The following is a 10768-nucleotide window of genomic DNA, read 5'->3' as shown; positions in this document are numbered from 1 at the left end:
CCTACTTCTCATTAGAGCTTTCAGATGGGTTGCTGATAGCCACAACATTAATATAGACCAAATTATAGTTTTTCAGACTTTTCAGGGTGCCAATTTTTTACGCTTTACGATAAGGTTCTTTGTTATATTAACAGCTACGATGTTGGGTAAATTGGTCAATTTAGAGCTCCATTTTAATATAAAAGAACCACACATTTTTACAGATAAATGTGAATGTGATATATATTTGTGCCACATAACGATAGTTTTCTACTGCGTTTTGACTAAAAAACCACCTAATTATACAATTTTTAAGAGTGTACCTTGGACATAAATATACATCGATTGTTCTAGTACCACGCGATCAAAAATGAGTTGCTGTCGAGTCACCTTTGGAATTTTTGTTTACATGGGAAATCATACCTTAAACTTCCAAAGGCGACTTGACAGCAACTCATTTTTGAACGCCCGTTACTTATAGCTTACCAAAATGCCTTTTGTTTCCAAGGCACTCTTATGAAAATTGAATACTTTAGCTATTTTAGTTAAAACCTCAGGAAAAATAAGTTGTCGGCAATTTTTTCATCACTGAAATATTGCGAAAAACCAATAAAAAAAATTTAAATTTCTCTTTAAAAGGTATTACAATGATGTCTCAATCGCCCATTTCTAGCGAGTTTCTTGCAAAATAGAAAATTAGTGCTTTCTCATAAAAAATAAAAGTTAACCCAATGGTGCTTTCACCAACTTTTCTTTCGCACCCTGTATGTTTTTAACTCATCCCTAAATGATGTCTTAACACGACATACGACGATGGTCAAATTAGCGAAAACTTGCTCAATTAAACAGTTATTATCATGCTTTAAAGAAAACTAGAACATTCCGATTACTTCTTAAGATACGTATGCCAGAAAAACCGAAATTTACCGATTTCGTCTTTATTTTTTTATGTTATTTGGACAGATACATAAAAATAAAAAACACTTCCTCATTGACACTTTTTGAGGTCCACAAGGCACCGTTAAGAGATTTTCAATACATTTCGTTTCGGAAAAATCATCATCAACTATATCTTTTTATATGACTTGAAGAAATGAACCAAAACTGTAGAGCACCCCATTTAAAATACCGAATTAGTTTAATTTATTGAAAATATTTTCGATGAAACAGGCTCATTTATCTACAACTTTTCACGAATTTATTCGCATTAGTTTTCCATAACATAATCGACTCGACGCGTCGTTAACCAGTAACCACCCTGTATAATAACTTTTATCTGAAATTTCATAGTAGCAGTAGTTTATTAGACAAAACAGCATTGAAACCGATACATCTCACACGAATTGCTATGTAACGACTAACGAGTGTAAACAGGAAGAGAATGTAAACCTTTTTCCCTGCGATTCTCAACAAAAAGATCACATTTATATTAACAATATTAAATACCTGCAAAAGGAACGGTGTGTTTTACTTTCAGATATATTCGTTGACAAGTGAAAAAATCGGGTAGTTTTCATTCTCTCAGATTTTGATAAAATGAAGACAATCGTAGGAAACTTCAATTTATTCCTTGCTACACACAAAAAATTATCAGATTCTCCGGTTCCTGTGATTCTTAAGTCTACAGAAACTTCAAAGGTACGTAAATTAGTTAAGCTTTCTAACGTTTGTAAAGAGCTTTAAAGTTCCTAATTTTCGCAAAACAATTTAAATTCTCAAAATCCTGTTCTGAAGTAAACTTAATCCTAGATGCTTCTTAAGCCCTTAATATTTCTAAGGTGCATACAATTCCCTTGACTAACAAACTGCCAAAGCTGTTTAATCTTCTCAAGATAATATAAATTCTGAAAATACCGAAAAGGTGTCCAAGATTTCCGAACAAGCCGAATTCTTAACGTTCATAAATTTTTAAGATTCACACATTTCTTGTGGTTTCCACGATTCTTAGAATTAGGTAATAAGAATTCTTAGGATTTTTATTATTGCTACAGCTGCTATGTTCAATTGAACTCATGCTCATTAACAGATTCCTCAAACCTGTAGGACTTTGAGTCCATAACGTTATAGTAAAACTCATTAAATGTATCAGAATCAACATTTCTGATATCTGAACACTAAAATTAGTCTGATCAATAATATTCTAAATATTGATAGCATCAATACGGTTTTTAAGACTTTCTAACGTGCCTAGGGTAATATTTTTTAACTCATGTGGTTCTTAAAATTCCTAAAATGAGGATATCCATGTTGTGGTAAAAAACTGTTGGTTATAACAGTATGGTGGACCAGCGGCTGTTGAAACCAAGAGTTTCCAACTGTTGTTTCTTTTGTGTATGACATATATCATTGTATTCGTAAAAAACATGCTACTCAATACAGTATGTAGGTACTTTTTTTATGGTCCATATGAAAAAATAAAGTTGATGATGGTTTCTCCGAAACGAAACCTTATATTGAAAATCTCTCAACGGTGTCTTGTAGAGTTCAAAAAGTGGCAATAAGAAAGTGTTTTCTATTTTTTTGTATCTCTTCAAATAGCATCAGAAAAAAATGGTATATCTATTTAATTGCGCAACTTTTCATTAATTTGACCATCGTCTTATCTTCTACGGTTTCGGAGATCCTCTTGATAAACATCCTTATCAGTGTATAAACACACGTATTGTTTAAACTATAGCATTCATTAAAAATTCAAACTTTCAAAGAATGTGCAAAGGGCAGATCTTATCAGATCAGATTTTGGTATTTTCGCTAACAAAACCTAATAAAAAATGATAAATCTTTCACATAATTTTTTTAATAATTGTTTAATATAGATGAAGTAAGCAGAAATAAATAAAATATACATCAAACTAACATTCAATTAAATAATTATAGTAATACATATATACAATAAATTTTCTGAACCGACAACGAAATAAATTTTTATATAAATTACAAAGAATCAAAATTATTTACAAATTATGGCACATTATAACATTAACCGATTTGTGTTTTAACAAATTAGTACTACGATGAAGATTATTAAAGCCCACTATGTTTGTTTTTACCGTTTTTTTGCACCTATCTTAAACGTCTAACTATTCCGAACACTTTTACAAAAAACACCGATATCAAAAATTACTAAATAGACACTTAAAAAAATAACTTTCGTACAAAAATTGTTCCCTATAATTATACGTTGAGGTAAAATGAGCAAATTTCTTTGGATGTTCACTTTTTAGGTACATACATGAGCATTTTTGTTTACTACTAGTAGATAGATATAACAGAACAGTGTGACAAAATAATGGAGGAGCGATAAAGAAAACGCCGTTATAAAAGCGCTACTCGATGCTCGTCACGTTTATTGTAGGAAGCCGCAAATCTCGACAATACGCTAATTGCATTTATTTCAAGTAAAATAAAAACGTCACGTGCGTTTTCATTGACTCCTCCATTCTTTTGAAAGCATTTAACTAACACTATACTATAAATTCAGTCGGTGTGCGTTTTCTTTTTTTTTTACATAACGCCTTTTGTACTTCGATTTTTATTTGCGGAAGACCATCGCCGTTCCTTCGTTTCAATTTCGCCGACCATATTAATTCACCTCATCCATCTTTCACGTTAATGAAGTATTGCACGTTGTTTTCAATAGCGTAATAAAATATTATGTTCTTATTATAGCTTTGTGAACATTGAATGGTTTTTGAGACCGGTTGACAATTGTACCAGATAAAATTATTCACAAGGAGGTGCTTTTTCAGCAACGCTTGTCTTACATTCTTCTACATTCATTTTAATTGTATGTCGCCAATTAGGCGCACAATTTCAAACTGCCTTTTAAATGATAATGTAATGCAGATATACTTCAGTACATGGTATATGTAATACAGTAGAGTGGAACTCAAGAAGTCTGTATAGACAACTGGAAGCTTGTAGAGTTGGAAGCAAGTTGAGATACGCACGCTACTTCGTTTCTGGATAAGCTCCTGATAAAGTTTAGATGAAATCAAATAAACTAGTCGTCAAAGGGCTTAATGAAAAGGTACCCTATCAATGTCTATAACATGAAAACTCAAAGAGGTTCCCAAATTTCACATGTAGGTAGGCTTAATTTTGTACGCTCGTTTCCAAATTTCGCACAAGCATACGGTCGAATGGAAACGATAGAAAATTGCCAACGGCATTGATACGTGCGTAATAATTGTCCACGCCCATAATCCGTAGAAATGTAACTGAATCGGGTGCGAATCCGCACGCGATTTCTCTAACGTATTAATTAACCACATCGCTAAATTTGTAACCAATAAAAACGTAACAATTTCCCGCCCGGGTTTTCGTTTGATCTGATCAGGCGTGACGCACGAGCGTCTGGACGCGTCTAGCACGAAGATGGTCTGAAAAGTCGTCTGCAAGAGCGACGCGAGCGCCGTTATCAAAACCAAAATTGTGTTCTTCTCGATCGTAAACTGACCTCCGATTATTGTAAACATACTGTATATGTACATCCCCGTCTGCGCCCCTATCAGCAGTATATTATCGAGCTGTATATTTCGAGATCCGTCGAACTTCAACTGGCGGATTTGCCACATTCCGACGATAGTGGCCAGCGTGGTCATTCCGTACAGAGTTAGCTCGCATATATTGACTTCGATAACCGCCAAGCCGGAGAGCTCGGATCTCGAGATGAGAACGAAGAAGAGGATCAGTGAGATTATTGTTAGTACCAAAAGGAGAATGCCCAAAAATAGTCCCTTGTGCGCACGCGCGCAGTCGACGGAATAGTGGTGGGGGCTTTTCCGGAAGGCGAACTCCGGTTTCATCTTGCCCGGGAGGGAATTTGCGGGCGGAAGTTTACATATACTTTTCCACATGACGTACAGGATTGCGGCGCAAATTAGACTGTACTCAATGGTGCAAGGAAATAGAAACGGCGAGGCGTCCTGCACTAGGGTTCCCAAAACATTTGTGCGCCGACATTCGTAAATCCGATGCGGACCCTTCAGTCCGCGCGCAACTATATGATGGGTGTGCGTTTCTTCTGCCAAATCCGTATTGGGAAAATTCAAAATGTTACTCTTGTACGTTAAACGATGAGAAATGCGTAGCGAGTTGTTTTCGGGATTGTAAAACGTTAGAATTTCGTGCTTCGTTTCTTGTACCAGCACATTGAGCCAGACGGAGAGATTGGTACCAATCATATGCATTAGGCCAAACCTTGCTGCCAACTTATGCTTGTAAATCTTCATTTGCTGAAACCGTGCGTTTTAATTCGAGGAACGTAACAACTCGGCGCTTACCTCGTTGTTTAAGAAGATGAAATACATTTGTATAAAAATGAAGGCCATACGCAGCGCAGGCGTTAATGCTAGTAATACGTTGTGGCACTTAGTGTTCGTTTCCAGTTCAAAATATTGCCCAAATTCCAACCCGGAGTAGATCATGCTACCAATACCAAAAGCTAGGAAGATTCTGTAAGTCTGTGGTTGTTAGTTGGGCTAATAATTACCGACTGCTCCCATTCGCAGGTAGAAGCTTCCGTAGTGATACTGCTTCGGTATTGAGGAGGAGATCGACCCGCGCCTCGCAGATCGATAAATTTGGGAACTTGTAGTTTCGGGTGTCGTTTCCCCCGAGTCTCGATCCGACTCCTCTCCCGAGTTGGATATACTCTCCTCTTTGTCACTTTGGCTGTCTTCTGCAAATAAAAGATACAGAAAGCGGCAACCCGATTCCATACTTACTTCTCTGCGCCTCCTCTTCTTTTTTCCGCTGCCGTTTATCTTTAAGAAGCATTGTATACATGTAGAGGAGGAAAAACATACTCCCAATGTAAAGGTACAAATAATACACCTCGTAAAATGACGGCGGTATGTAAGTTGATATAACTTCGGCCATTGGAAAAGCGGTACCCATGACGACCAAGAGTTTCCCATAAAGCGCCGATAGCGTAGTGGCCAACGCGTCTCTAAAATTGAAAGCGATCAGATAAATCGATGTGCAATTTGAGAAAATACTCGTAGTAAACACGCAGGCTGCGTAAGGGATATTTTTTACAAGCAACAAGCCGCGATAAAAGCATTTTCCTTCGCCCCTAACATTGAATATCTTAATGGACATCAATAAACGTACCGCGCGTGGACAATCAAATAAAATATCTCCACGATCCCCTAAGAACGTTATTTATATTCCGTAATAAAAGATCCATGTCCAGATATTTTTCTAAACTCCCTTCAGGAAGTGTCGGGATGTGCGACAGCAAAAGTCAATAAACTCATATGGGGTGAAAATAAGTACGTACTACTCTTTTTTGAAGTATAGTCGAGTTTAAAAGGCGGAAGTTAATCTCGCTCAACGAAAATTACTTACGCTCCCAACTGCCGCCAGGTAATTTGTCGTTCGGCCATCGATTGCTTTCTCATTACGGGAAACGGTGGTGGATAGCTGTAGTGGTGGTATCCCATTGGCGCTAACGTCATCGGTCCTGGCATCATTTCCCTTTAAAAATATATTGACAATTTCAGTTGATAGAGTAAACGAGGAATTTCGTTCAAAATTACATGCAGTTTTCTCTGGGAGGGTTAGGAGTTGATTTGATTGCAAATTTGCATGAAAGGGCAAAGAAAGTTGCTTATTGCTAGTGTTCCGCACATATTGCATCTTTATTGGTAATTTTAATGTTTTGGTAGATTATATACTTAGTGTTTGATGTGAATACGTTTGTTTCCATGCAAAACTTATTATCAGATGGAGTTAAAGGACATAAAATCCCGGTTCATACTTTTGAATATATCATTCTAATTCTAACCATTACATTTTTCCGACGAGAGAAGTTTGGTACACATGTCCTTGATACTTGGTAACGGGCGATCAAAAATAAGCTGCTGTCGAGTCGCCTTTGGAAGTTTTTTTTTTTTTTTTTTTTTTTTTTTTTTTTTTTTTATTTTAGCTATTTAAGGGATCGTTGCCCATATAGCTACGTTTGTACCTTTTTTAGCTAACTAAAAGGATATACCGGGACACACGCTTCTTGCCAAGAGGTCCATCATGGCATTTAGTTATGACACACATGACTTAGACCCTGGATACATGGGAGGGCAAACAAAGGATAAAAGACAAAGGCATTTTATTAGTTATTGTAACCTATTTATATATTTAATTTAATATTATTAAGAAATTCAATGAGATGATCATAAATTTTCTTGTCATTACTGGCTAGCAGTGAAGTTATATTAATGGGCCGACTAATTTTACAATTGATTAGTTGTGACATCATTCGATTGGAAGATTGTTCAGTTTTACTGCACCCGAAAAAAATATGATTAAGGTCAGCGCTTTCAAAACCACATGAACAGGCGGGAGACTCCAAAACACCAATTTTAAATAGATGGGAAGGGTATCTTCCATGACCAAACTTAAGTCGTGCTATGGCCGTATAGTATCTTCTACATACGAAATTATTTGCGTACCAAGGGCTAAACTTAACAGTTGGGTGAATTCTTGCATAATGAGTCATCTGATTGCTATAGTACTGTTTCCAGTGTATGTCCCACTTGTTCGTAATATGTGACTTGACAAAACCCACAAAATCTGACCTCGGTATATTCTGAGTTATAACCTCTCCACTAACAACTGCTAATTTTGCCAAGTTATCTGTTATTTCATTGTGTTTCAAGCCAACGTGTGCTTTCGCCCAATAAAAAACCACCTCAGAACCCCTCTCCTTAATTTTGCACGCTTCTGCTATTATTGCTGTCACCAAAGGATTCTCTAGGTAGTAATGTTTCCGCGTATTGAGACTTTTGAGGACGCTCTGACTATCAGTCATGATAGCAAGGTTTTTAAAAGAATTCCTACTACCAAAAAACTTCACAGCCTGTAATACAGCTGTTGCTTCAGCCGTGAAGATAGTAGATATCTCATTTAATTTATATTGACGGGAAAATTTCGTTCGAAGATCGTAAAAGGCACAACCAACTCCAAGTTCATTCTTAGACCCGTCGGTGAAAATTACATCCCAGGTTTTTTAATCCTCCAATATGCTATTAAAGAGCTGCTTGTCATAGACTGGGTGGCCTATGTAGTTGGGAAAGAATGTTGGCAATACTGTTGTTTCATATTGCAGAAAGGACACATTAGGTCTATTTTGTAATAACAGGGGAACTTCCAGGTCGGACACCCAAACATAAGCTTCTGACAAAGGCGGTGATTTCTTTTTCATCCAATAGGGTGATATGTTGTCCTCAATTGCCAGATTGGTTAAAGTGCGCCCTAGGTCTTCCAAGTTTAAAGCTATTATTTTTGTTATATATTTGGCTGCTAAGAATTTTATGCGAAGGGATATCGGAGGTTCCTGAGCTTCGACGTATAGGGCTTCCACTGGAGTAGATTTCATGGCCCCGATACATTGTCTAAGAGCTTTGTTCTGGATAACGGAGATACGTTTTATTTGCGTGCTGCAAGCGGAGCCGTAAAGGTGCAACCCATAGTCAATTAAGCTTCTTGTGAGACCTTTGTATATTTTTAAAGCCACGGATATGTCCAACCCCCAACCAACTCTTGTCATTAGGCGTAAGATGTTTAAAGATTTCTCACATTTGCTTATTAAATCGCTAATATGACTTGACCAGTTAAGGTTGTAATTTAAAATGAGCCCCAAATATTTAACATTTTTGACAACTTTGAACTGAGAATCATCTAAAAGTATGTTTCCTGAGTTATAGGTACGTTTACTGGAGAAGAATACTACCGACGACTTTTCCGGGCACAGAATTAACCCAGTATTTAGCATCCAATTCTTAATTTCTTTGATTGCTTTTTCCAACTTTTCTTTAACAATGTTCTCATTTTTGTGGGATGAATAAATAACAAAATCATCAGCATACTGTACAACCTTGATGTCATCCTCAAATATTTGGAACATATCTAATGTGTAAATGTTAAATAATAAGGGGCTATTTATTGATCCTTGAGGGAGGCCCTCATATACCATTCTTGGCCCAATAAGCTTGCCCATCCACGTCCTAATAAAAAGTTTTCGATCTGTGTAAAGGTTAATGAGGTTACTGGCTACCACTGGCGGAAAGCCTAGATCACATAGATTTTGTCTCAAAATATGGAGTTTTACACAGCCGTAGGCGTCTTTAAAATCAATAAAAACTGCTCCTAAAGTTTCCTTTTTTCCCAAACTGATTTGTACCTCTGAGACGAACTTTGTCAAGGCATCGCTCGTCCCATATCCTCGTTTAAAACCGAATTGACAAGGATTATGCTTATTATTTGTGTCTAACCACCATTCTATTCTATTTTTGACCATACGTTCAAACATTTTAAATATGCATGACAGTAAAGAAATGGGACGATAGGACTTCGCGTCCTCCGGATTTTTACCGTGTTTCAAAATAGGAACAACTATGATAGTTTTAAAGGTGGGGACACTCTCGCCGTTTACCCACATGTCGTTGAAAGCTGACAAAAGGAAACCCTTCGCTGCGTGGGGTAAATTGTCTATTAATTGGTATGAAACGTTATCAAATCCAGGGGAAGTGTTTTTAGAGGCTATATTAGCATTGGACAATTCTTTAATTAAAAAGGGTTTTTGCAAAAAATGACGACTCGTGGTAGTCGGAATTTGTTCATTCTCCATAGGGACATATGGTGGGGCTAACCCGTCCACGAACTGTTCAATCCACCCTTCATCCTTGGTATAGTTGGTAATTGTACATCTCTTAAATTTTCTAATTGTATTCCATATTTTAGACGATGGGGTTGATCTATTTAAATTGGAGCACATTTTTGTGAAGCCTTTGCGTTTTTTGTATTTTAAAAATCTTTTAGAGTGTGCTAATGTTTCCTGGCAGTGAATAAAATTGTCAAAGGTAGGACTTAATTTGTATTCTTTAAGAGCTAGTCGACGTAAATGTATGATGCGTGAACACTCGTCGTCCCACCATGGGGGCGGAGGATCTCTCCTTCTCAGGAAAGGTTTTTTTTTTTTAAAAACTTTATCACCAGCTACTTGGATTGATTCAGTTAAGAATTTTATTTTTTCCGATGCCGATAGAAAATTTGGAGCATCAGCAAAATCCATTTCTACGCATGTTTTGAAATCTAATAATTTTGACGCATTTATATTCCATCTAGTTTTCGGGTAGTTTAAAAATGGCGATTGATTTTGAATTACCATAGACATCAAAATCGGAAAATGATCCGAGCCGTAAGAGTCCTTTAGGACCTGCCAGTCGATTAAGGTAGCAAGGTTAGCTGTACAAAAGGAAATATCAACTGCTGATTTTATCGAATTTGGGGGAGATATGCGTGTCGGGTCACCATTATTCAGAAAAATATTATTTGCTAAATCTATAACTTTTAATAAAACATCCCCGCCATTATTATTAATAGAAGACCCAAAAGCAACATTGTGTGCATTAAAATCACCCCCCACAATGTATGAATTTCCTACCTGCCCTAAGATTTGTAAATATTCTTGTTCTGTGACGTTTACTAGAGGAGGTTTATAAATAGATACAATGTTTATCTTCGTTTCATTCAAATAAATAGCGCAAACATTAATATTTGAATTTGAAGAGGCTATATTTAAGGTTACGTAGTTCAACCTTTTGTGTATAAGGATTGCTGCACCCCCATAACCATCATCGCGATCGTGCCTCACTATGTTATAATTTTTAAAAAATTCTTTGCGGTCCTTTTTGAACCAAGTTTCGGACAACAGCCCAATACTAATATTTTGTTCTGCCAAAATATAATCCAAACTAGCTCTATTTGCGGCAGCGGAACGCACATT

At 36.6% G+C, this 10768-nt stretch overlaps 1 protein-coding gene across 1 annotated transcript; it reads right to left on the bottom strand.

Moving 5' to 3' along the window:
• Positions 1-2888: 2888 nt before the first annotated feature.
• On the bottom strand, positions 2889-6780 carry LOC116169845 (proton channel OtopLc-like). The gene is made up of 5 exons (XM_031486023.1): positions 6334-6780; positions 5709-5932; positions 5474-5662; positions 5265-5425; positions 2889-5216 (listed from the first exon to the last, which is right to left on the bottom strand). Exons 1-5 carry the CDS (start codon positions 6456-6458, stop codon positions 4059-4061), a joined length of 1857 nt encoding a protein of 618 aa, XP_031341883.1. The 5' UTR covers positions 6459-6780; the 3' UTR covers positions 2889-4058.
• Between the last annotated feature and the right edge of the window lie 3988 nt (positions 6781-10768).

The sequence above is a fragment of the Photinus pyralis genome, unplaced genomic scaffold (assembly GCF_008802855.1).
Source record: "Photinus pyralis isolate 1611_PpyrPB1 unplaced genomic scaffold, Ppyr1.3 Ppyr1.4_LG4, whole genome shotgun sequence".
Lineage (NCBI taxonomy): Eukaryota > Metazoa > Arthropoda > Insecta > Coleoptera > Lampyridae > Photinus > Photinus pyralis.
Note: the sequence above shows the minus strand (reverse complement) of the source record. Positions and strands in the feature narration are given on the sequence as shown.

Coding starts and splice junctions, on each gene's coding strand:
- LOC116169845 (XM_031486023.1), bottom strand. CDS start 6,458: ATGATGCCAGGACCGATGACGTTAGCGCCAATGGGATACCACCACTAC. Junction 5,933..6,333: donor ACCTGGCGGCAGTTGGGAGC/GTAAGTAATTTT, acceptor TTTCAATTTTAG/AGACGCGTTGGCCACTACGC. Junction 5,663..5,708: donor AGAAGAGGAGGCGCAGAGAA/GTAAGTATGGAA, acceptor TTTTATTTGCAG/AAGACAGCCAAAGTGACAAA.